Below are 27030 nucleotides of genomic sequence, written 5' to 3' on the forward strand. Positions count from 1 at the left end.
TCAGTCAGTGTCTCTCTCTGTCAGTCAGTCTCTCTCTTGGTCAGTCTCTCGCTCTGTCAGTCAGTCTCTCTCTCTCTCTCTTTAAGCCTCACTGTAACTCTCTCTGTCAGTCAGTCTCTCTACCTCAGTCAGTCAGGCAGTCTCTCTACCTCAGTCAGTCTCTACTTCAGTCAGTCAGTCTCTCTTCTTAGTCAGTCTCTCTCCGTCAGTCAGTTTCTCTCTCAGTCAGTCTCTCTGTCAGTCAATCTCTCTCTCAGTCACAGTCTCTTGCTCTCTCTCTCCTAGTCAATCTCAGTCAGTCTCAGTCATTCAGTCTCTCTCTTAGTCAGTCAGTCAGTGAGTTAGATATATTAAATCTGTACTTACCCATATATATTAAATCTGTACTTACCCATATATAATTAACCCCACAATATTCTGGGAGTGTATATTTAGGGTGCAATATTTTTGCACAATAATATTTCTTTTTAATATTCTGGTACTATATCCTGCTCTGAGCTTAATTTGCAAATTAATAAGTGCCGGGACACAAAGGTTATTTAAGAAGCCAACTGCCCGCACTATCAGAGGTTGGGTGCACAATACCAAGGCTGCAAAATTCTTCCTCATGCCTCTTTAATCTACCACAGACAGTCCCTGCCTCTTTATCTCATCCTTGTCGGTTTTATTTGCATTGCTGCTTCCTCCCTCTGCAACTATTTTCCGTCTTTTTCTTCCTCCTCTTACTCTCCTTTTGTGCGTTTCTCTCTTGTTTGCCTCCCTAAGGAGCGTCTCATCAAACACCGCCAGGATCCTCCCTGTTCATGGCTTTCCTGGGCCAAGGTGTCTCCGAACTATACAGACAGTACCCGTTGACCGGCAGCCACATATAAATTTTTTTTTTTGTTGTTGCAGATTTATGGTATTGGAATATTTTACATCAGCACCGTTTACGTTACACAAGCACACAAAGAGGGGTACCTGTTTACCCATTCCACAGCATGAAGTCTAAGGATTGTTTTACAAGCAACATTTTTTAAAACAAAATGGAAATTAACAAGATTTATAAAAAAAATATGTATGTCCCACCTAATTGTGAAGCGTTGCTTTTCTGAACATGTAACATACCAAATCTATTTCAAATGCCTCTGAAAATGACACAAAGAAAGTGCCTGGAGGCTGCGGGTTAATCGTAATACAAAAATAAACGAACAATAGACCATCTCTGAGGCCAGCACTGGTGCAGTCACTGGGTGCTGTGAAGGGTTGATGTTATTTTCAGAATCCCAAACAGCGCGAGTGTAATTCCTTGATGCTGTGCATGGTGCGTTATCACCTTTCACAGCCCATTTGCTGGCAGGCACCCCCCTCTGTCCTGTCACCTTCTGCACACACCACAGGGGGCTGGCGACCAGGGGCAGCTTCTGGAAGTATCCAAATGGAAGGTGGCAGGGATCAAAAGAGGGATTTCATTAACAGCTCAGCCTGGATCCAGGTCCGTGCTGCTGCAACCGGCGGTGTTTGCTCATTCTTTAAAAACAAAAAAAACACAGGTACAGTGTGTGCAAGGTCCGCGGGCCGCCAAGAAAGGCTTGCCGGGCCGCTGGCGGCCCGCGGGCCGTACTATGAGTACCCCTGTTCTAGAGGAACTGTCATCATGGGCAGCTGATGTTTCAGCAATTCCATACAATCAAACAGGTTTTTGCAAAGGTATGGGTACCACTACCAACATTCTAGCTCTTTCTTTATTAATCGATGCCGCCCTTGAAGCGAAGCAACCACTATATCTGTGCTACATTGACTACAGCTCAGCTTTCGATCATGTCAATAGAAACCTTCTGTGGGAAAAATTAAATAAGCTGAACATCCCCCCGTTGCTCTTAAACCAACTAATCCTCCTGCACAGTGACACCTGGGTGCAAGTCAGGCTAGGCTCTGGCGATTACCAAACAAGGAAGATCCCAACAAATATAGGAGTAAAACAGGGCTGTGTACTTGCCCCAATACTTTTTAATCTTTACATGGGAGAGCTATCGACGCAGCTAAATGAATGCAACTCTCACGCACCAAAGCTAGGGGGCTCCCAGCTGTTGAATCTCTTTTACGCAGATGACCTGTTACTCATCAGCCGGACCCCTGTAGGCCTGCAGCAGCTACTGGACATTACTTCAAGATACTCCGCTGCTAACAGGCTTAGCATCAACCGCAAAAAATCCAAATATATGTGCATTAACCTCCCCAAAAAGAAAGTAACACGGAACTGGCTCTTGTCTTCCAGGAAGCTGGAAACGGTCTGTGAATATCGATATTTGGGGGTCATCATAGATTGCAAGGGCAACTTCAAGCCACAAGGTGAAGCCATAAAAAAGAGAGGGCTAACTATTGCAGTGGCACTGAGAAACTTAAAAAAACGCGGTTTCTGGCCCAAGCTTACTTCGTCTCATAAAGGTGACATAAAGGAGAGAAGCTTCCATAGTAGATAGAACGGTAGCAAAGGCGCTACGTATTATCTTTGGCCTTCCTAGGTATACATCGGCTGCCCAAATGAGACTAGAATTTGGGCTACCAAAAGAAGAGCTGGCATGTAAAGGAACCTACATAAAAAGCTGTCACGAAGTAAGCAGGGGAGACCCGAAAACCCTAAATGGTCTCCTGTGGAAGGAAATTCAAAATAAAGTAACTTGCCCTGCAAAGCTGTACTTGGAGGCCGCTATCGACGATCTTGGCTTACGGCAATTATGGGAACTCCCAGGCTCCCCAGCTGGCTTCAAAAAGGTGGTCAACAAGACAGTCCAGAAAGAATCACTACTGCAGGACAAAGCCGCCCTGTTAAAGTGGGGTCACGGCGGGCTTACAGTTCAATCGTACACCATGCCCTCGCCCCAAGCTTATCTACAGACAGGCTTTACCAAAAAAATAAAAGAAGTTCCTGAAATTTCGCCTAGGCCTATTGCTGTCAGCGGCCCACTTAACCCCATGGTTACGGCCACAATTACCAACAACATGCCGACTATGCGGGAACGGCAAAGAAAACAGTTCATCTGATCACCATCTGCAGCAAAATCATTCAAGAACGACACTCCTTCCTAAGACCACTTTTTAACATCGTTAGATACGGACCTGCAGGCAAGCGGTGCTCGCTTGTTTCAAAGGCGATGATATCCAACTGAGCTGCGGAATGGTAAAATTCCTTGAAACAGCGGGGGCCCACTTCAAAATGTTGAAGGAAACTAAAAAAAATTAGCAGCACCGTGAAGGACGCGAGTATCAATCCAACGGTACCCCTGTAGAGCAAGCTCTTGCGGGACACTTTGTCTTTGTCTTACACTGAATAACACTGACTATACAACAGGAATACCCAAACTGTTACTACAACTAATCACTCTTCCTTGTAACGTAAACAGGTTTTTTTTTTCTACTGAAGGGGCACTCTCTAAAAAATTCAATTGCACCGGCACTTTACTATATTACCCCTCGGCCGGTATCTAGGACAAACTTACTGCATGATTTTCCATGATAAACAGGCCGTCCAACATGAATTCAAGCTTATTTTAACCCTGCTGCTGCTGCTATCCCACTATGTTTTTATGGAAGGAATTATTGTCTTAACACGTATGATCTTGATTCATGTTTTATTAACCGAACTTTCTTCTTTTATATTGTAAAGGTTTTAAATAACCATGTACAATAAAGTATTATTATTATTATTTTTATCATAGGTTTTAGGGGTGTTATAGTTAGCTACACATTTCACTCATAAAAAAACCATTGAAATTCCCCCGTTATAGTTAGTTCTACTAACTATAACTCTCGTGCCCGCAATCCACTGCTGATGATGTCACATATTATATCATTCATGACATGGTCAGTGACATCATTGATGACCTCTCAAATGACATCACTGATGACACCCTGTAGTGAAAGTGGTTTGGTTCGTTATTTAAATATGTATTATATATATATAGCAATCTGCCATGAAGACTGAGTGGATGTATAAGTGTGTGAATGGAGGATTTAGTACCAATGGGATTGACTGTCTAAGTGAGGAATTTTAAATTGTCTCACTAAATACATGGGATAGTAATTAAACTGTATGAATACTTGTATCACTATCTCTTGTGTAAACTACTACATAAGTTGGTTACTACCTATGTGAAAGTCTACATTAGTTATTCATTAGTTAAGTGAGTATTTGTATGGGATAGTGAATAAATGTGTGTGTGTGGTTGGGTGGGACGTGTGAGACTGTGGAAAGATGTGTAAATAGTTGATTTAGTAAGTATATGAGGTTAAGACTGTATGTGGAAACAGTTGTTCGGGTGGGTGAATCTCTTTATGGGTGTGGTGATGAGTAAATATATTTCTCAATGATATATGTCCAACAAACTAAAAATATAAAAGGCAGTGTATGTGACAGTTATTGTATATAAATAAGTATACATAATACTCAGTGATTGTATGATTGAGGTATGGATAACTGTATACTTGTAATACTGATTTTATAACACACTAAGTATGAGTTACTATCTATTTGAATAAATAAAGTGGTGTTTGTGTAAGTGAGTAGCTTAGTAAATATAAGTATGATCAATTGTTTGCATAAGTGAGTAGGATGTCTGCATAAAGGAATAGGATATGTGCTGGTGTGTAATGTTGATGTAGGTATATAAGTATATTTAATAGTGTTCTAATGATCTTTGTTAGCATGTATGAGTGAATCTATAGGTGTTTAGATGTGTGTGTAGATGTAGGAATCACTGAGTGGGTTTTTAGAAACTTGTACTGGTGTGTCAATGTTTCAAATATGGTACTTCATATTTTATAATGTGTGTTAAAAGATTATGCTACTGTATGATCAGGAGTATCTGATTGTCACGTGGATGATGTCAACAGTGATGTCATTTGAGATGGCATCAGTGATGTCATCAGGGATGTCACTGATCATGTCATGAATGATGTAATATGTGACATCAGCACGTCTTTTTTTTTTTTTTAATAGTCGCTAGAATGCGCGGATCATACGCGCACCCTGCGATTTTTCGAAAAAAAAATAGGGGCCCTGGGAGACCTTGTGGGACCCCCTGAGAAGACCTACCCTCCCCATTTTCACGTTTTAAACACACATTTCACACGCTTCAACAGTCTCCCTTGTACCGAAACAAAATGGCTGCCAACCGTTTCTAGTTTCAAATGTTGACAACCACTTGACAGCCAATTAGCCTTCAGCGCGTGATCGGAAGGGTGCGCTTATGGTACTGTGACAATAAGCGGAGTATACGGATTCAATTTTTTTATGGGAAGTGGGCTGCGTGGCCCCCCTCCCGTGCCCAATTCTGGGCACCGGGGTCCCCAGACCCCGGGGCATGGCTAATTATATATTATTATTTTATGGAGGAGGGCTGCTTAGCCCCCCCTCCTGAAGCCACTTCAAGACCACGGGGACATCAGAACTCCATCTATGTATGTACCCCGTAGGAGTTGCCTTCACTTTGCGCATGCATGTTTGTGGGAGCGCATGCGTGTTAATGTTACGCATGCGCACAATACGTCCCACCGTCTGGGTACGTACCCCTAACGTATTTCATTTTATTGGCGCATGCTCAATTACAACATGTCCAAATACAGCTCTAACACCCAGTGACATCATGCTCAACCAATCATCCTTCTGCAAAGCACTTATAAGTTGCCAACCTTCTTGAACTTTTCCTATCCTGCAGTCACAGCCATTGAGAGTGTTAATATCCACTTCTTCGTAGGTGAGCACTTTTTTAAGAGTAATTAAATTAATTAATCTGAACAATCTTTAAATACCGCGTAAATGCAAATTTATGTTGTATTTGGCAATGCTGTTTTTAAGCACGCTTTCCTGCTTTTTTATATTGTTAAAGTTAACTTCGTAACTTTTGTTTCTGTGCAAATCACTTAATCCTGGTGCGTTTGTTTAATTTGCCAAACGCCACGTGTCCGCTCCTACAGCAGTGTGCTACGTGCTGTTCAAGTGAATGCTATGTAGTTTTTCGCGTGTAAGTAGTGAGTCATGTGCCCCATGCATTGCAAAAGTAATGTTTTCGGCAAAAGTGTATTTTAGCACGGTTTCCAGCTCTTATAACTTAAATATTTTGCCTTGGTAGGTGATGTTTCTGGGCAAATCACTTAATCCTGCTGCATATAATTTTTTAAGTAGTGTGCCTCGTGCTGCTTCCTCCCCATGCACTGCACATGTAATTGATTGGACAATGTTGTATTTTAGCACGCTCTCCATGTTTTTTAATAACCTTAAACTTCATTTGCCCTCTGTTATCTCATTATACAGATATCTCAACCATGAGCCGTACCGGTCGCCACAAGCTGTCCTGCCCATACACTATACGACGTGGTGGTGAACAACTCGACACACCAGATCTACTGACTGCTCTCCATATGTTTACAGCCGAAAATTGCAATGGACCTAATGGAGTTATAAGGTTTGTCTTCAACTTTTTATGATCGAAAACCATTCCAAGATAAGCATTTGTGTATTTCATGTGTTTGCAGACGGATAACTGTTTTATTGTCATGTTTTACTAGAATTCGTAGGCAATCTGAAATCAACCAAACATAAAAAAAGCATGTCCTACCGATTTTATTGCCCAAATATGTGGTTTCAAATTGAAAAAATGTAGGAGTTATAATTTTTCTTGCTTCTATAAATATTTGTATAAAATATGAATCTGCATTGTGAGTCTTATAGACGTTTCTTTCTGAAACCCATTTCTCATTTAAATGCTTGTTACACGTTTTCAGCCTGTACTTCAGATACAAAGTAAAAATGTTGGGGTTTTTTGTTTTTTTTGAAAACTTGTCTATTAATTTTCCTTGCTATTTATTTCTGAATTTCTAGATCATGGAAGTCCAAAAAGGGTTCTATCAGATCAAGCCCAGGAGTTTGTGAATGAAGTGAGTGACCAATCACGGCCTAACATTTGTATAATGCAATACTATTTCCTATTTTGCTGTCCAAATATAACCTTTGATGATTACTTTTCATCCCCAATCCTATCGAGAACAATTGTTTTTATGAACATTACAATTAAGCTTGGATATATGTACAACATATACATTTATAAAAAAAAATTCAGTTACCACAATGTTACATAAGTCAGCAGCAAGTTACCAACATTGAAGAAAGTATATCCTCCTGTTCCAGTTCATTTCACCAATATCTCAAATATGGCATGAACTAGTTGCATGAAGCCAGAGAGTCACAAATTTTTAACGGACAACTTTAAGGTAAATACTCACAATACGACTACTCGACAAAGTTAAAAAGTAACGGATATAAGTACTTGAGGGGTTTTCGGTGGCAGATAATCTCCAATTCACACTTTTACGGATAGGTCTGATACAGGGTAGATCTCTGTATAACTAAAGTATGATTAGGTATTAGGATGGCATACAGAGCTCCCAACCTTCTTACTTTTTTTCTTAAAGGGTTCCAAATTGGGGACGAATATTAGGCTGTGCAGTAGAGGTTGACTGTGTTGCTCCACTAGTACTTGGGTCTCTTCGTGAAGCAGGAGGAGCCTCTCTCAATCTCCTTAACTCTTCCCTTGCAAAGTTGACCGGATTCTTAGTCTGCAAGTGCTTTGGAATACTTGCAGTTCCACACCAGTCCTCTTTATTGGGGTCTCCTCTTGAAAGCAGTATTGCATATGCGGCAAGTAACTTTTCTTGCATTCACCTTTTTTAAGTCTTGTGAAAATTAATTTCAAACATTCAATAAATACGGTGTTACTATGCAATGTGTCAAATGCTTTATTAAAAATATGCAGAAAATGTTTCCTTTAATTGTTGTTAAGGTCTTTACAAGAGAATGTGAAAGGAGAAAGTAGGAGATGGATAACAGAGGTAGGACGTTATATCTCAAACTTCAAAAATTGATAAAAAGGGTGGACCAGAGTCTGCATGTACAATGCCAGTGGAAGCATTTCAGGCACACTGCAAACATTTTAAAAAATATATAAATATCCTCAAGTGTTACATTGACTTGTAATGTTTGACCTCATTTAGGCACATCAATCTAATTTTAAACACTAATTTTCTTTTTTGTTTTGCAGATTAACTACAATACTTCTTTTTGAGTCCATATTATAGTTTATATATTATATTATTTTGTTAGTTATTTATTGTATTGTTATCTTTTAGTTATAGTTCCAGTTATTGTTTTAATAAAAGTTAATTAAAAAAGTACATACATCTGTATTTTTTGTGGGGGTAGCAGTCATCAATAGAAATGATATTTATAATTTGAAGTATAATTCTGAGGCTAACTCATTAGCAACATAGTGTGGTGAACTTTTAACCTCTGTGCTCACGTCAGTGTTCCATGAACTGTTACTATGGTAACAGGCAGAAAGCCGTTTGGGGGTAGGGTTAAAAGTTATTGGCTGTACAAAAACCGTTATATTTACTCAGGATCTTATACATCACAGAAAGAAAAGCAAAGTAAAACAAAACACTGTGTACCAGATTTACAACCCCCTTGCACCACTTTCGCATCCAACGCCACCCCCCCTACAACATTACAAGTATGTGGGCTTCAACGACCCCCCTCAAGCCCCAGGATTAAGGGAGCCAATCTGTGTGGCCTATGTTTATATTTATTCACATGACACCTTGCGTGATGCACCATTAGGATGCAGTAGGCCTTCAGCCCCAGGAGCCGCAGTGTCAACCTGACCGAGACCCGGGATAAAAGCTGAAAGATCAGAATCTGAGCCTAAATATCCCGAACCCGCTGTTCGGATTGAAAAACCCGAAACTGCGCCGAGTCTAGAACCGCTCCGATGAACAGGAGCTTCTGAGAGGGGAACAGGTGCTACTTAGGCACGTTGATGGACAACCCCAGCAGGTGAAAGAGGTCGACCGTAGTCTAGAGGTGGGAGACGATTGTCTGGGGCGAGCCCGCCTTCAACAACCAGTCATCGAGATAGGGGAAGACTGGAACACCTCATCTGCGCAGATAAGTGAATAAGCATGTGAATAAATCTTTCTACTTTTCTACGAGACTATAGAATATTGTCCATATACCACAACAATCAGCATTTCAATATGCATGGCATCTATTAAAGAGATAGTGTACATTTTACAGATGAAGGAAAGAGTCTCCCTCAAGAACTTTAGACTGAGCATCGCTACTTACTTGTAATTACTAAAATCTCTCAAACACAAGGGATCTTTGTAGAACAACCCAAAATCTATACACATAAGTTTGACATATATCTCAAAAATACATGCTTCTTTTTTTCAGCAACCAAATGCGCGGATCCTACGTGCATCTCGCGACTTTTTTTGTAAAAACATGTTCTTACTTTTCTTTCACTACTGGTCCCTATGTCACCCCCTGAGCAGGCCTAGGGGGTCACGGTGTGTCTAACCTGCCCCTGTTCACATTTTGCCAACGTATTTCACAGACTTCTTCACCCTCGCTTCTACCGAGGCACAAAATGGCTGCCAACAGTTCCTGGTTTCGAATGTTTACAACCGCTTGACAGCCAATTAGAATTCAGCGCGTGATCGGAACGGTGCGCTTATCCTATGAGGCCAATCCGCGGTTCCTCTGCGCCCATAGATATAAAAAATGACTTTAACCATAATTTTCAAAGAAACTACTGAACAGATTGACACCAGATATACCAAAGTCACCAGTCGGAACTGAGGACTGCCTCTCTGCCAAATTTGGTGTAATTCCGTTCAAGCTGTAGCCGTGGCTAAAGGTCCTATGAGAAATTGCTGAACTTCTCTTACCTACGGGGGTTCTGTGTCTAGCTCCTTGAACTGCAGTGCAGTGCCGAACTGCAGTGCGGCGCCTCGCGGTACCCGCTTCGCGGGTCCCACTTCGTGGCATGTGGATATTGGAACTGGTGACCTCTTGGAGTCTGCTGTGGCTGAGTGGGTTGCAGGCAGGGCTGCGAGCAGCGGGACTGGGACTGCATTTCCCAGGAGTCCTCGCTGCCCGAATCAGTATCACCTGGGCTGCTCTCCCTGCTTGCCCCGCCCCACCAACATTCTCTAAAAGCCCCTGTCCCAGGATTGAAATCGGGACGCTTTGCTGAACTTCTCTTACCTACGGGGGTCCTGTGTCTAGCTCCTTGAACTGCAGTGCGGCGCCTCGCGGTACCCGCTTTGCGGGTCCCGCTTCGTGGCGTATGGATATTGGAACTGGTGTCCTCTTGGAGTCTGCTGTGGCTGAGTGGGTTGCAGGCAGGGCTGCGAGCAGCGGGACGGAGACTGCATTTCCCAGGAGTCCTAGTTGCCCGAATCAGTATCACCTGGGCTGCTCTCCCTGCTTGCCCCGCCCCACCAATTAGGGGCCCTATTTTTTAACACACATCCTTCCCGCTGCGCGGGAGCGCCCGGTGTAAGCCCGGGCAAAGGGCGGGCCCTCAGAGGCCTGACGAGACTGGACTGGGCATTAGACGCTGGTCCCTTTGGGACACTCTTTATACAGGTACTTCCTGTGAACCCTTGTTGTATATATCTAAGTCTAGGTATTGAGCGCTGATCGCTGAAGGCCTGTAGTTTTTGCTGTTTTTAATTATCTTTCAGAATCTGTATGAAATTAAGCTAGCATGATGTCTAAGGAGAAACTAGACAAAGGGCCTATGGATAACTATTTAATTCAGAAAGTAACCCAGATTAATTGTGATAGACGGGCCTCTTTAGGTCACGGGAATCTTTCTTTCATTCAGGATGAGGCGCAGTTAATTGACGTACCTACGCACAAAAATGCCCCTATTGCTTTTGGGAAAGTGGTCACTGCGATAGCACAGGTGCATGCCGCAAGACTTGCTGATCATCCAGATATTGTGGAAAAAGAACATTCTACATCCCACATACGCTCAGCAAGAATATTTAAAAAGGCAAAATCAAGAAGGAGAAAGGGGAAGCAAAATCAAAAAGTACATACAGCTAAAAAGAGCCCTCAATTGGTTACTACGACATACAAACGTTCCTCTTTGGGATATATAGGGACAGCCCCATCGATAACCCAATATCTTCCATGCTACTGTGTATATGGGTTATCTAATATAGGAGATAGGGGGGAAAAAGGGGAAGCATCAGATTATTCTACTACTGAGATCTCCATTCTAAGTACTCCTGTTAGTATGCAAGTACCCCGCTCGAGTCTGTGTAGTACTTATGTTGATGTAGGGTTATCAAATTCCCCTAGATTCTCTCCAGTATCATCTCCAAACATAATGCACGTCTCATCATTTAACACTAATACTAACATCACTAAAACAAGCATTTACAATGCAATGGTTTCGCCTTTGGAAAAGTTAGAGCTATTGGCATTGTAAATGACAAAATTTGTATTTATGTGTTGGTTTTGAAAACAGATAAATACATGGCATTGTCATTTACATTGCCATTAGCCTCTGCAGTCCCTAGCACTCCATAGCACTCCCTAGTTACTCTGCACTCCCTAGCACTCCCTAGCCCTCCCTAGTCACTCTGCACTCCCTAGTCACTCTGCAGTCACTCTGCACTCCCTAGCACTCCCTAGCCCTCCCTAGTCACTCAGCACTCCCTAGCACTCCCTAGCCCTCCCGTGTCACTCTGCACTCCCTAGCACTCTGCACTCCCTAGCACTCCCTAGTCACTCTGCACTCCCTAGCACTCCCTAGTCACTCTGCACTCCCTAGGCACTCTGCACTCCCTAGCACTCCCTAGGCACTCTGCACTCCCTAGCACTCCCTAGGCACTCTCTAGCACTCCCTAGTCACTCTGCACTGGGACCAGCGGGGCTGGGATAGAGTCAGACCTGAACGGACCAAGAGAAGCGCTATTGTGCACGGTTGTGCCTCCAGGGTCCAGCGGGGCTGGGGTAGAGTCAGACGCGAACTGGCCTAGAGAAGTACGCGCGGCGGTGCCTCCAGGGACCAGCGGGGCTGGGGTAGAGTCAGGCGCGAACTGGCCTAGATCGAACGCTATTGTGTATGTCAGAGCCTCCGAGAGACCAGCCGGGCTGGGGTAGACGCGGTAAGGTATTTGACGAATTACTGGCTCCTGACTGTCTCTTCCTCAGTCCTGTCTGTCTGACCCTGTCCCAGCCCTCCCGGCCCTTCTAGCAATCTCTATATGTGCTTGTAGACCAGCCTGTCTCTGTCCATTTCACGCAGCTCAGCGCACCGAAGCGGCCTCGGATCTTGGTGTGCAGTAGTGTGAATATGTAGGTACACACAAGACAATCTATTTAATTATGGAGGAGTTTATGTAGAGCTGCGCGTCTTTTGGGTACGTCCCAGCACGGATCTACGCCCGTGTGTACGCATATACAGGACGGCATTACGTAAAAAGGGTCTCCCACAACACACCTTGCCCCCCTCCCGCCCCGATCAGATAGATTGATACCAGTTTGTTCATGTTCGTATACCCGATTGAACTGATGGAAAACATGCATTTGAATACATGTATGTTGTATTCCTGTGAAGGTGCACACGAGTTTGTATGTATGTTCATATAGTAAAATACAAGACTAACGCATATACATAATGCGCATTTGCGTGCGATGCATGCATGACTGCATATGAATGTACACTTGTGTGTGCTTGTGCAAGTTTTACTCTGTGCGTCTTCTGCAGGGACTAAGTGTGAATGTGAACACTTTTATAGAGCACTACCTCTAAAGTGTCGCCTTGAGGTACGTATCGAAGCACACGCTCAGCAGTGACCAGAGACACCCATCTCAAGCACTATACCTCTGCAAAGGAGCACCCGAGCACACGTGCCTCACAGTGACTACGTGTGAATATAAACACATTAATAGAGCACTGCCTCTCTCAAGTCTCTCCCTGAGGTACGACTCTGGAGCTCATGGGCTCATAACCGACTAAAAAGCACAGTTACAGTGCACTATACCTTTACATAGTCCCGAGGGTACCACCCTTAGGGGCCAGCGCGTGTAACGGTGACCGCTGTAAAATGTTAATTTTCGACTGTTCTGAAACCTACCAGTACACTGCCAGTTTTTAAGAGTTGACTTACCAGATTACATTTTTAAGAAAAATAAGACTCTTTAAATGGGCAGGTGCTGACAGACAGTGAGAACCATCACTTCGTTATTTCCATGCAGAAAAGAAGCGCTTTGAGGCAGGGCTGCTGTAATTGCATGCAGATCCCTACTAAGGAACGTGGCACTCTTCTCTGCCCTACTGTGTACAAAAACAACTGAAAATGCACATTTCGACTAATTAGGTTAGAGTTTCGGCGTTTCTTGTTCCTAAGTAATCGGCGCCAGGGTACCATGGTTAGTGTTTATTTTGTCTGTACAGCCGTTGCACCCCTTGAGATAAACTGCTTGCTCTCTCAGCCTCCAGGAACCAGCTAACTGGGATGCATTCCCCTTAACAGCCCTGACCCACGTGTTTTCATGCCAGCTTCAGCGGACAACCAGAAGCCACTGAGAAAAGACACAGATGGAAAGTGTGATGTGGCCAAGATCTCAAGCATGATGAAGTGGGGTAGCAGGGAATGGAGCCCGAGACAACATTCTTGACCACACACAAAAGCCTCTCTGGGAGCTGGAGCTGGAGCTGGAACTGGCCTGGGGACTGTGCGTGTGCACGTGTCTCCCTCCCAGGCAGCTCTGGACACGTGCTCGAGGACGGAGATGCGCCCGAAGAAAGTTTACCTCCAGCTCTGCCAAGATCAACAGCGACGGTCACCTCGGGGAGCGCTGGGCACAGAGGGATGATAAAGCCTCTCACCCTGGCATCACCACACAGGTGCAGCATTTCGCCCTCTACTATGATTTGTGTTTTATTGGGTCAAAACTAGAAAAAGAAAATACGTACACGGCACAGCGCCTCCTGGAACGTGAGTAGCTGTTGCAGAACCAGACATGTGAGACTACGTGAACTACCATATGTATAAGGCTCACTTCAGTTTACGATGCTATTTTCTGTTTGAGGTCTGAGTGTATTAAAGAAAGTGAATCGCTTGAAAAAGTGGGAAACGCTCACACCAGAGAGCACGTACAAAGAGAAGGAGGCTGGACTTTGGGGACTGTGTGCCGGAGCTTCGCAGCGCACATTCCGACGCAGGAGCGACAACTGCCCTTTGTAGAGCGACACAGACCAACCACCCCATCACTGGTGCAAGCAGAAGATTCTTGTGCGAGTTTCTAGATCAGGGGCTTGTCCAGCACCGCAAACACTTATGAGCGCTATGAATATATAGTGCTTAATACCTCTCCTCACTCTCCTTCGAAGCGTATCCAAATATTGGCAGATACGAGGCACGTGGAGATACTGTGTCTACCAGGAGTGGTCAGTTAACAAGAGTGCTTGGGTCATGTGGTCACTGCCCAAGAACACGCTGACCGGATTCCTCATTCCGGTTTCCCCACTCAAGAAAACAGTGTGATCCTGGGCACATTCTCAATAATAGGATAGTATGCAAAGGATATGCTTTTTATTGAAAGGTAAAATGTTTACAGGCTCCGTTCGACTAAAAGACAAAGGCTGGGCGGGGGCACTGAAAACTGAGCTCTGGGGAGAGTCACCCGCGGACAGTGGTGAAAAGAGTAGTGCACTGGGCCGGTCTCTGGCGCACTATGAGTTAAATATAAGAGGGTTGCAGACAGGGCTCGCACTCCCAGGCGCACCAGTTTACTGCGATGGGCACCCGAGCGTATCTGGGCTACTAGGCATGTGTAAATAAACTCTGTGCCACAGTCATGACAGATTCCAGCGCTTCGTGCGCCTTCATCCGCCGCTGGTTCCTCCTCGAGGCGCCCTGGTGTCTCGGCTTCAACTTACTCTTAATCGCCTGGTCTCTCGGGGAGCTCTGCTGGGGGCACACGGACAGCGGGAGTGGGCGGGTTAACGGGCACACGGACAGCGGGAGGGGGGGCGAAAACTGGATAAAAAAAAATATTAAAATATGCTGCTTACCTGCAAGGAAAGAAATCGCGCATCCTGGCAACTTCAATCTCGCAGCCCACTCCTGCAAAGGGCACTTTGAAACTGACCAAAACAGGCCGAGAAAGAAAAAAAAAAACACGCCCACAGCCGCATGACGTAGGGAAAGGGGTGGGATGAGAAAAAAAAAAAAATCGCCGGGAACGCCCACCAATCGCCTCACTGAAAGACGGACGCCTCTCTCTTCCAATGGCTAGCCTCCATTTATGGAGCTAGCCAATGGAAGAGAGAGGCTGAACTAAAGTGTACAGTGTAACTCAAAAGATTTCGACCTGCGCCGAAAAGCTGCGCGGCGCAGCTTTTCGCCAGGTCGAAACCTAAAAAGAGGGGGTTGTCCTATGAAGACCCGGGAAGCTAAATTACAGAAGAGGAGCCCAATTGCAGCAGTGCCCAATGTGGTTACTTTATCAACCCCTCCGACTGTACCTCAAATGACAACTCACCCTTGTTCCTTCAGTGAGAGCGACCTGCTAGTAAAATTTGATAGCTTGGTAAAAGCGTTAATTCAGCCCCTGTTAGAAAAAATAAACTTGTGTAATACTAAACTTGATCAGTTAGATAAAAAAGTAGGGAAAAATACGCTATTACTAGCTGATCTGGTAAAGGGGGTGAATACTATAAAATCTAGTGGTCCATCTGTTACAACGATGACAGCCACTAAACAAGCTCCACCTTGCCCAATTCCCTCTACAAAAACTGTACACATTGGGGTAAAAACAACCGGTCCGATACCAAAAAAAGCTCTATCATCACCTTTGTTAAAAAAGAAGCCCGACCCTGAAATTAAAGCCACAAGCAAAGTAGGCGTCCAAGGTGGGGAAAATCTGATTGTGGAAGAAAGGTCAGAGATATCGCACGCTAAGGCTATTAAAGAGAATGGTACAGCAAATTCTCATAATAGAAATTGGCACCCACAGAGAATTGTCGACCTACCACCTGCAGCAGCTCCTTACACAATAGTCATGGCGGGTGTCCCCGAGCTACCTATGGACATCAGGGAAGACCATCGAGCCTTAAGAAACAAAGTGACACACTGGTTACATAATAATAGACCCCTGCCTGCCCATATTAACGGAGAAATCCTGACTGTGAGGCGATCATTCTGGGTGGGCTCTAGACCTAAATACAAGAAAGGGGATATTATTATTGTAAATTTCAAAGATCATAGAGCGGTACGGCATATAGGAGATTGGTATGATTCAAGAAGTAGCGATTCTATTACTACTCACTATCTTAGCTACTTCTATCCTTATTGCCCAGGGCAAAACTCTAGAGACAGGGATAAAGTAAGGTACCCTGTTAATTGGTTCAGCTCAAATCAACGTGGATACGGTCAACCTCCTTTTTCCCAAACTCAGAGACAGCTTAATTTCAATCAAAGGCAATTTGTTCCAACAACTCCTGGATTAAATTATGGAAACAATAATCATTTTTGGGAGAATAGAGGGTTTGCCCTACCAGTTTATAATCTACCAACCTATAATAGATTTGATGCTTTCTCGGGCCTCGACTATGTTGATTGACAAGAACAGGATACCTATCAGATAAATATTCTGAGTGTAGGAGTTGTCGCTGATTCTAAAAAGATCCAAAAAGAGTGCACGCTAGGGGAGGGATGTAAGACTATCTTACCATTAGAACTGACCCTAAATATAAACTATGGTGACACTGAAGAGCCTCCCTGTAACAATTTGAGCACTCAGGAGGCAGAGGTGGGGAATAATAGCGGAGGAGTAAGCCCCCCATATAAAAAGTTATCCTGTAATATCCCCCTGGCAGATATAGAAGTAAATAAGAAAAGGAAATCCTGTACATTTCTATTTTGGAATGTAGCAGGATTAAAGAACAAGATTAACAATCCATCCTGGGAGACTATCCTAAATGGGCGGGACGTTGTGGTTCTTTAAGAAACTTGGACCACGGACCCAGTGTATTTAAGTGAGTATAGAACCTTTTTTACCCCGGCTGAGGGGGGCCAACACGGACGTGCGAAGGGAGGTTTAATAACATTTCTCTCTAATCAGCTTAAATATGAGAAAGTACATTTTATGTCTAAATCCGGTTACTACCATGTAATAACCCTAAGCTCAAAAAAGGGATTCAATGTAGTTTTGCTAAATTTCTACAATAACATTCTGAAAGATGAAATCCCGAATATTTTAAAAATGCTTAGGGAAGATATACAACATGAAATAGACAAGTCCAATAAGGAAATGATAATTTTATGGGGGGGGGGATTTTAACTGTCCACTCTGTACAAAGGGAAAACAGGGGATTTGTGGCCTAATGTTAGAACAAAATATAAATCTAACACACTTTGACCACTCTTTGATCGGGGACCTACTTAACGAATTAGTGTTCATGTATGACCTGGGTTTTGCAAACGAAATAGCTCAGAACCCTACTTCTTTTGGGCCTACATTCATTGGTAGAGGAGCTTCGTCCACTATTGATTTTATCCTTGTTTCAAATAGTTATAGCCACAGGATTAATAGGTCAGAGACTCTAGAGCTACCCCTAAGTGATCATTTGCCCCAATTAATAGAGGTTGAGAATCCTTTTTATGAACATTGTGAAAATACTCTCACCCCACATACTGCCCCATACGTAATTTTGGGAAGGCAAAATGGGTACACTTTAAAATGGGGCAAGGTCACGCCAGAAATGTTTCTTGCAAAGTTGCTAAATGTCTGTTCAGATAGTTTTTCTATTTGTCTTGGGGAGACGTCTCAGTGTGACCAGATATTAGAGCATTTTGATAGAATAGCTCTTGAAATTAAAAAAAGCCTGTGGGTGGAGGTAAAAAACAGGACTAGGCGCTCTAAAAGCTGGTTTGATACTGCTTGTACTAGGGCACTAAGTGATTTGAAACATGCTATTCACAGGTCTCCACGGGATTGCTTAGTAATAAGAGGGTTGAGGAAAACCTATAATGAGGCCCTGAAAAATAGAAAAAACGCTATAAAAAAGGAGGCTCTAGAAGCCCTCTGCGAGGCTGCACAGTCGAAGGATGCATCTGCTTTTTGGAGGGCTGTTAATACTCCCTTCCTTTTTGATAGTCATAAGGCTCGTATAGAGACCGCGATTACCGAAGATGAATGGGTGGAACATTTCTCAAACTTGTATAGCTCCCAAGATGATCCTACATTACAAATGTTCCTAAAATGGTCAATGGTGGAATGGGGGAGGAGAATCTGGTGGTAACCCTGGAGGAAGTCATAACAGGGTTAAAAGCAACAAAGGGTGGCAAGGCTGCTGGCCCTGACGGGATCCCTGCAGACCTATATAAAGCAAATAAAGAGATCTGGGGCCCCGTGTTGGTACAGCTCTTTAATGCCGCACTTGCCAAGGGCTTAAACCCATCCTGGTTTACCTCGATTATTGTGCCGATTTACAAGAAGGGCGATAGACAAAATTGTGCTTGCTATAGGCCAATCTCCCTCCTTGATTCATCTGTAAAAATTCTTGGTAGAATTATTTTGGCAAGACTCCAGAATTGGGCAGAGGAAAATGAAATAATGAGCGACCTACAGTATGGATTCCAGAAAGGCATGGGAACCGTTGAACAATGTTTAAATTTAATGATTATTCAACAAAAGTATACAAGGGTTAAAGGTCAACGGTTATATCTCATGTTTGTCGACTTGTCCTCGGCATTTGATTGCGTATCACATACTAAACTGTGGGAAATTTTGAAAGGGCTCGGCGTGGAAGCTTCCATCATCTCTTTTCTGAGAGAATTATACTCAGGAGCCACAGCCACAGTCCGATATGGCCGTGGGGGAGAATGTACAAGGAAATTTGGAGTGGGACGCGGAGTACGCCAGGGGTGTGTTCTGGCCCCCTTCTTATTTCTCCTCTACATAAATGGACTAGAACATCGGCTCCTGCAGGAGTGCAGGGATGTGCCCAGGGTGGGGAAGAGGCTGATCCCTGCACTCATGTATGCGGACGATGCCGTCTTAATGGCCCGTACCCCCTTTGTCCTACAAAAACTGTTATTATCCTACGAAAAGTTCATGTTGAGCTTAGACCTGAAAATCAATTGTGGTAAAACATACTCCATGAACTGTGGTACAAGATCTGGGAAAAAGATAAAAAGTATGTATTTGAATAATGTTCCCTTGGAAAATATTACTTCTTTCCCCTACCTGGGTATCTTGTTCCATGAACTGGGGGGATGGACTAGTGCTATAAAGGCCAGAACTCTTTTGTTCCAAAAAACTATAATGGCCATCAAGACTTTTTTTTAAAAGCTGGGTAACAAACCAATAAGAGAAATCTTGACTATATATATATATAACGCCACATGTACATCTATAGCCCTGTATGGTGCGGGACTTTGGGGTTTTTCTAATATAGAATCATTACAAATTGTTGAAAATAAATTTCTGCGGGACGTTTTAGTTGTACCGCAGTGTTTCAACATATATTTGTCACATAGAATTGGGTCAACGCCATATATCAGATCTAATTAGAATACAGCCCATTCTTTTGTGGCACAGGGTATGGACTACTAACGAATGTGTAGTTAATCGGGCTGTGCTACAGGACATACTAAATATGGAAAATGTGGGTACCGTTGACTGGCTAGCTTATATTAAACACTTTATGATTGATATTGGATGCCGTGAATACTACGAGGACCCACCCTCTATGGGAAACATACCCAGAAAACTTTTGAAAAAACTGAGTTTAGATTACCTTGAGGACAAAAGAAGGCGAATGGAAATCAGCAAATAGACAGTTGCCTCGCACAATTTAATATTGACTGGTGTAAAAGTACAGCCCTATTTGACCCTGTTGATGTCAAATTATGATCGATTTCTCTTAACCCGTTTTAGATTAAATCTTGTTTTCAGACTCTTGTCCTTCCCAGAAATGAATTCATGGTCGCGACATTTACCTACCTGCCCGTGTGATGATTCCTCACCCCAATCTGATATTCACATTCTATTCTTTTGTAAATTTTACATTATACCTCGCAGAAAAGTTATAATCCCCTTCCTTAAAGACATGAATTTAAATAGATGTCGTTTAGCTTTTTTAGAATGTCAGAGAATGGACATAGTTTTAACCGTTGTCGTACTTTTAAGCTTTTTTAAACATGTTTTCAAATTACGAAAATCCATTGGTATAAATGAAATATAATGAAATTGTGTGTTTTTAAACAGATCTGTATAAAATTGTAATTTTCATGTTGTTGCTTTTATGGTTAATGATTTTTAACCGAATAAAGTACTTTCTGATTCTGATTCTGCATGGGGAAAACGTGTTTTGGGACCCCCCCTTTTTTCTCGGCCCCGACTCACCAATCACCCCCAAACCCGGAACTGAGCTGGCCAAAAGTTTGGAAAATTTCAAGAAGATTCATCATTCGACGCCAAAGTTATTGGGAATAGAATGTTGTGGTTTTCCTATGGGTAATAGGTCCTAACTATAACTACCTACCGGCGACCGCCAGTAGGTAAAAAAAAGAAATATATATATATATATATATCCATCACACACAGTTGCCCACAATGAGGAGCTCACACAACTCCGTATCCTTGTACAGTGAGGTCACAGCCTGCTCTTGATCCCCAAACTGGCAAAGTACAATTCTCCTGGCTCAACGCGTTTCGAAATTCCTTTTTTGTTCACGAGCCTGAATAACACTGCAACATCAGCAAAGGTTTGGAACAACTGCTCTTTATTTAAATCAGACCCCGCCCCTCCGAGCACGATCTGCAGCTTGCACAGGTGTGTGCCGTAGTGCATCATGGTATTTGCAGTTCAAACCTTTCAGTACTACCCAAGTGGGTGCTGCCGTTGCGGAAAAATAAAATAAAAAATATCCCCCAAGTGGGTCAATGTCAGTTGGATAGCAGCGCCCGCTGTTTTACACAGAGCACTCGCTATCCAACTGACATTGACCCACTTGGGGGATTTTTTTTATTTTATTTATATACACACGCACACACACACACATTCATATATGTGTGTGTGTATATATATATATATATATATATACACACACACACACACACACACACACACACCACAAACCACCTCCAGTGAAAACACACACACAATTCTGCATATCTATATAAATATATGCATACATGTACATATATGCATACATATGCATGTTATGTACATGAAAGTTTTAAAAACACTAAAAAAAGCAAAGCTAAAAAACCACCTAATTACAAACAGAATTGCTTTAACTTAAACGAGGGCGAGACCTATTGCATTTTCAATGCTTGTTAGCTGGTCTTTCCTGCAGGACTGACTAAGCGTACCAGACCAGTCCACTTCCTATGACTTTCTAAGTAAAGGAGAGTAGAGAATGTAAGGCTCCCCTTGTCAGACAAAATCCTCCTCTTCCGCATTACCCCAGCCAATTCCATGCTGAATTCCGCGTGGGAAGAATGGCGCAGCACAGTTAGTTTTAATTCCGTGAGGATTAGCTCGTAATAGGTATAGTTGGGAGTAGGTCTACCGCCCAGAATTGTTAAATCATGTCACCTGGTATATCTGCACTCAAGTACACCTAATTCGTTATCGGGCCAAACAAGAGGTTACTATAAAGCCAACGATAGAAGAACGGATAATTTGACAAATGCAATCAGTAAGGCCATAACCAAATCATAAAATTATACCAGGAGCTGTCCAATCCAAACATCCCAAAAACAGTAAGTGGCTTAGTTATTGCAAAATATTTAGCAAACATGCATTCCTTGCCAGTATACTCTGCACATATGTTGCGTGGACTCAAGGCCAGCAGAGAACGTAAAAAAATTGCATTGAGTGAGCCTGGAAGGAAGATAGTCATGTAAGGTGATGCAGGTGCTGCGGCAAATTACTGGAGAAGTCTCCTTTCATGCAAGTCCAAAGTGTGTGTTTACATTCTATGAGATCTATGGAAGGTATTCACAAAAGTGTTGCTATGAGAAAGTATGATTTACTTTTATAGTACTCCTGGCTTACTTGTGGAATTCACCAGTAAATCAAGAGTACTACAATACAAAATCAAAGTGAAATCTTTATGAATTAGGCAATTGGTAACTACGTTTTTCGGCTACAAGGCAGGGCTGTTCACCTCATGAGTTGTACCAATTGTATTGCTCTGCTGTGTTGTTGATAGGTATATACAGTATCAGGTACGAAGGCCAGGTGTTTTCTTCTTTCTTACAGAACCCTTGATTGGAGGACGGTCCAACTGCCCAGTCCTCTCCCTCAATGTAGTTAGTGCCACAGTTGATGATCACAGAGACTCTTAGCACACCAGGGGATTGGGATTCCATTCCCCAAATCTCCCAGGAGGCAACTTTATTCAACTCATCACCTCCCTCCATCTGATCCCGAGGCGCTAGGCCCTGATTACAAGTGGGTCGCTGTTTTGTGACCCCTGCGTAAGTAAGTAATATTTTTCTAAAGCGCGTGAATGCCAAGGCATCTTAGAGCTAATGAATGCTATCACTGACTGGGAGGGAGAGACATACTTTAGACACAGAAAAAAAAAAGAGCCAGGTCTTCAAGGATTTTTAAAAATCCAGCCTGCTTGTTTGAGAAAGGCATGGAATTCAATAGCTTACAAGCCAAATGGAAAATACTTTGCCCCCCTCCCCTCCAATTTGCCTTCTTTACCTTGGGGATAACCACCAACCGGGTGCAGGATGATCCTAGGCCACGTCGAGGGACATGCCACCTAAGGGACTTCTGAAGATAAAAAGGTCATAACCATGGAGAGCATAAACCGCTGTTCGCACTAAAGGTAGGCGAGCCACTGAAATCGAGCTAGGCTTGAGCCGGAAGCCTGACTTTGGCTCAGCTCAATTTCCTGTTGGAACCTCGAGCCCATAACGAGCCAAGCTTTCAAGTAGCTTTTGAGTGTCACCCTACCTCTAACCAGAATGCAGCATTATAGCCAGAACGGTCTACTTTGGATCTGGGAAACAATGTTTGAAGCCTCGGCATCAGCTCAGCGCACTGTGAATCAAGGCAAATCAATTAATCTCCCTGAACCTTTAAGAAATTAATGTGATCTGGTGTAATATAACTGGTGCTCACGTAAAGCGCTACAATACCTTCAGGTCAAGGCTGCGCTATATAAATACTGAAGAAAAATGTACAAAGTGATAACAACAAATCATTTATAATAAAATGAAATACAAATCAACACCCATTTAGTGGCAGATTTGTACAAAGCGAAATAAAAAAAACAGGCTAAATATTTTATATCAGCAAAGACGTTTTTCATCATTATCACTTAATAAAGCACTTTCAGGTATGTGAGTTAATATCAGTTGTACAAAACCTATGCTGCTTGATTTAATAGACTGTAATGATGCTCTATAATAATCTGGAAAAAGAACAATGGATGGACAGAATGAAGAAAAATGTCATACATTCACCCCAGTACAGAGATCTGGGCCTAAATCCACTTTTTTTTTTGCTCACCATGCCATTCCAGTTTGGACTCAGCCACATTCAAATCAGTCTTGACCCTGCGCCCAATGGAATAGTCCAGCCCGAACTGCCAGGCCAGGTCCTCCTTGGACTGGAAACCAGCATCCTAGGACCAGTTTCGGGCTTTCAGCCCTCATCAGCCAGGATAGCTTGCCTCCAATGGCATGGAGAGCAGGGGACACACCCGTCCCACTCGGGGTGAGTAATGCAAAAATTGATGGACAGAAAGCAGAACAATGTCATACATTCACCCCAGTACAGAGATCTGGGCCTAAATCCTTCGGTTTTTTGCTCAGCATGACATCCCAGTTTGGACCCAGCCATATGCAAATCAGTCTTGACCCTGAGCCCATTGGGAACCGTCCAGCCCGAACAGCCGGGCCAGGTCCTCCCTGGACTTGAAACAAGCAAGCTTTCAGCCCTCATCGGCCAGGATAGCTTGCCTCCAGTGGCATGGAGAGCACGGGACCCACGTCAGGGCATACCAGTCCCTCTCGGGGTGACAAATGCAAAAAGAACAATTATTGAGGGACAGAATGCAGAACAGAGTCATACATTCACCACAGTACAGAGATCTTGGCCTAAATCCATCTGGCCCATGTACAAAATGTACATAACAACTGACCCACCTCTTAGTTAACTAATGGAATGTGTATTAAAACTATTACTTTTAATAAGCATTCCTCAGTGCAATGGAACAGTTTAAGTTTAAACACTATAATGTGACGTGTTAATGTCATAGCTTCCATGTCAAAACACTTTTTTGAATTTTGAAGAGGCACTGTCATTTTTTACATGATGTTTGTATAGGATTTACAAAACAAGCTTGTTCAGGGCTTAGCTCGTGCACAGGCTCTAAGATCCAACTAGACCCTTGCTCTCCCTGTTCATTCATAAGGTCGCCCACTCTAGTTTGCCCAGGGGTCGCAATTACAATTTGGATGGTATTTACTGCATCCGGTAATTACTGGGTGCATTGAACATCTCACCCTTCATCAAATTTTGGCTTGTCAAACCTGCCAGAATTTAACAGGGGAAAAGTATATGGCATGTATGGTACAATGAGCATTTTGATGCCTAAAGCACCAAAATCGGTATGCTATAACCCAGAAACTCAGAATAGGTGTCATTTCCCACGCCTGATAAATAACATACCCTGATATCGTTATTTATCTGGTGTGAATAAAACAAAGCCAAGCTTGGATTTCGACAAACTCTGAATCATGGTCATTACCCTCTCTGTGTCTGTCCTACCAGAATAGACCAACATGAAGGCTTTTTATTGCACCCACTCTTCAAATTGTACACCTCAATCACTTTCAGGTAGGGGGGGCACCTGGAGTGTCACTTTCTAAACAGCACTGAAAATTAGTTGGACACGGTTGTTGCGTCAGGGACAAAAGAAACTGTTAGAATTAAATTGTAGGAGATGGTATTTATAAGGCATCTTATGGATATACAATATTGCAAATAATTCTAAAAGTTAGACAAATGGCTTAAGAGTTACTAAATGAACATGGCTTTCAGATTTAATATATGCATTAAATAAACATTACAGACACGGATCTGATCCCAGCAACGCAAATTTAGCTCTTTATTTAAAAGATTTTTAAAGATCTTTGTTTACATTAAGTTGTTGGCCCACTGGCAAAGTATACAATGTGCTGCGAAGCAAAATGTTATGCACACCCCTCTTAGTAACAATATTTTCCAAGCACTGTCTAACGCATAACAACAGTTCCTCACGCAAAGCACATCAGGCTCTCATGTATTTAGATACGTTGGTGATATGAGCTCTCGGTTCTGGAAATACTACCAGCGAATGCCTCTCCTACAGTTTCCTTATCACACACTGACGAACGGCACGTATTTTCTGACTAGCAATGAGAGCTTTCTGGATGAAATATGACAGAACATTTTACACTTTCTTTTCCGTATCGACATTCATCGCTTCGGAGGACTAGCACAGTTCTGAAAAGTGCATCGCAGAAAGGGCAGAGCATGACAGAGGCAGTGAGTGGTGTGAGGTAAGCAGCTAGGGATCAGCGCAGTGCAGCTTTCAAGTGTCCCTTCTTGTCGTCCTTCAAACCAGGGATATAAGGGGACAGGCAGTTCTGGTAGGACGCAACAGTTGGAGCCGAGCAGCTCCGGCGGGGAGGGCTACGAGATCAGTCACGCTGCAACTTACCACTCTCAGCCTAGCACCGGCGTGATTTTAAGGAGGGCCGAGAGATAAGGGATGGTCGCAGAGGTCTTCTGCGGGGTGGGTACCCTCCCTATTCAGGGATTATTAGGCAGACTGTCGCCGCATGACCTATATAAGAGCGGAAACCCCGAGCCATGAACTAGCATGACGAGAAACCGGATCCCAGCCGCGCGATCGGTCAGATGGGCTACTGTGAAAGTCTGCGAAACCTCGCCCGGCCAGCCACGTACAGCAGCATCCTGTAGAGAGAGGCCAGAGAGAGTCACAGGGCCCGTGTCGAGCAGGCAGAGTCACGCAGAAACGAGAAGGGGACGGACCCGGAAAAGGGGGTCTCTGCTGTCAGATCCCAAGGAGTTAAGGGAGCCCGGGGTGCTGGCGCTGTAGAAACCGTCCCTATGGCAAAATAGGCAAAGAGGAAAGAAGACAACCCACTCGCAATCCCCCACTATGAGAGAAGAACTGCATCAGGAGTTGTGACAGTTTCCGTCCGCACACACCCCTCCCAAAACCTCGGAGCCGGTCACTTTTCCCGGGCTCTGCCGCTTCCTGTTACTCCCTCAGCTGCCTCCTTGACAGCTCTCCCGCCCCTCCCCTATTGCCTCCTAGCAGGGCCTTCACCGCCCGCGGAGCCGCCGCCCCTAACACCCGTTTCAGCGGGACAGTGTGCACTCAACGAAGCTCTCTTACCCATCTGCTCCCGCAGCCCCTTCAGGGATGTGCTCGTGTCCGCCATCTTCAGTCAGCCTGGGCCAGGCGTTCACCCCGCCTCTGCAGCCGCCAGCGCTTCAGTGGCGGGTCACACTGCGCAGGCGCAAGCGGGCGCGCAGGCAGCGGATGCTGCTGGCTGTTGCCAGGTGCTGCCCAACCCCGCCTTCCCCAGCCTAGCAGAACCGTTATTCTGGAGCTGGGCCAGCCGCCAGCCAGAGTCGTACTGTCACTGGAAATAACGTGTTTGTCGTGATTTTACTGCCGCTCTTTCCCATAGGAGCCGAGGGGTGGTCACCTTAGAAACGTACCAAAGAAAATAACCGCCTAGACCACGGAATACAGATAGTCGTTCTGCGTGGGAACAAACTTGATAATCTTCCACAGGTGTCCTCGCAGGGAACCTCTGTCTGAGCCCCAGTGGCAAACACTTGAAAGGAGTGACGAGGACTCTGTAGGAGCATGGAGGAGTCAGTCACTCAAGATTTATATGAGATAACTATGCATACGGTAGTATGTAGGGCATATTCACATAAATATACATGTGAATGCCTATCTATTACACTCTTCTGTAGGTAGGGGTGTCACCTGGCATTGTCACCTGTCTGTTTTTTCTGGGTTAAGTGTTATGTAATGCACCAACCGGCATAAAAATTTGGAAAATCACCTGCAGTAGGTATTTTTCCCATTTTAAAATTTTTTATGGAGCAGAAATAAATA

General features: G+C 43.8%; 1 protein-coding gene across 12 annotated transcripts in view; it reads right to left on the bottom strand.

Moving 5' to 3' along the window:
• MAP7D3 (MAP7 domain containing 3) overlaps positions 1–26446 on the bottom strand; it is a 1012878-nt gene extending 986432 nt beyond the window's left edge. For 6 of the 12 annotated variants that reach the window (XM_078688596.1, XM_078688591.1, XM_078688590.1 and 3 more), the window contains exon 1: positions 26293–26446. In XM_078688596.1, the coding sequence (XP_078544722.1) occupies positions 26293–26338 (46 nt within the window). In that variant the 5' untranslated portion in view covers positions 26339–26446. The remainder of the gene's footprint in view (positions 1–26292) is intronic. The other 6 variants (XM_078688597.1, XM_078688595.1, XM_078688594.1 and 3 more) reach the window with 1 other exon arrangement.
• Positions 26447–27030: the final 584 nt, after the last annotated feature.

The sequence above is a fragment of the Lissotriton helveticus genome, chromosome 4_1 (genome assembly GCF_964261635.1).
Source record: "Lissotriton helveticus chromosome 4_1, aLisHel1.1, whole genome shotgun sequence".
NCBI lineage: Eukaryota > Metazoa > Chordata > Amphibia > Caudata > Salamandridae > Lissotriton > Lissotriton helveticus.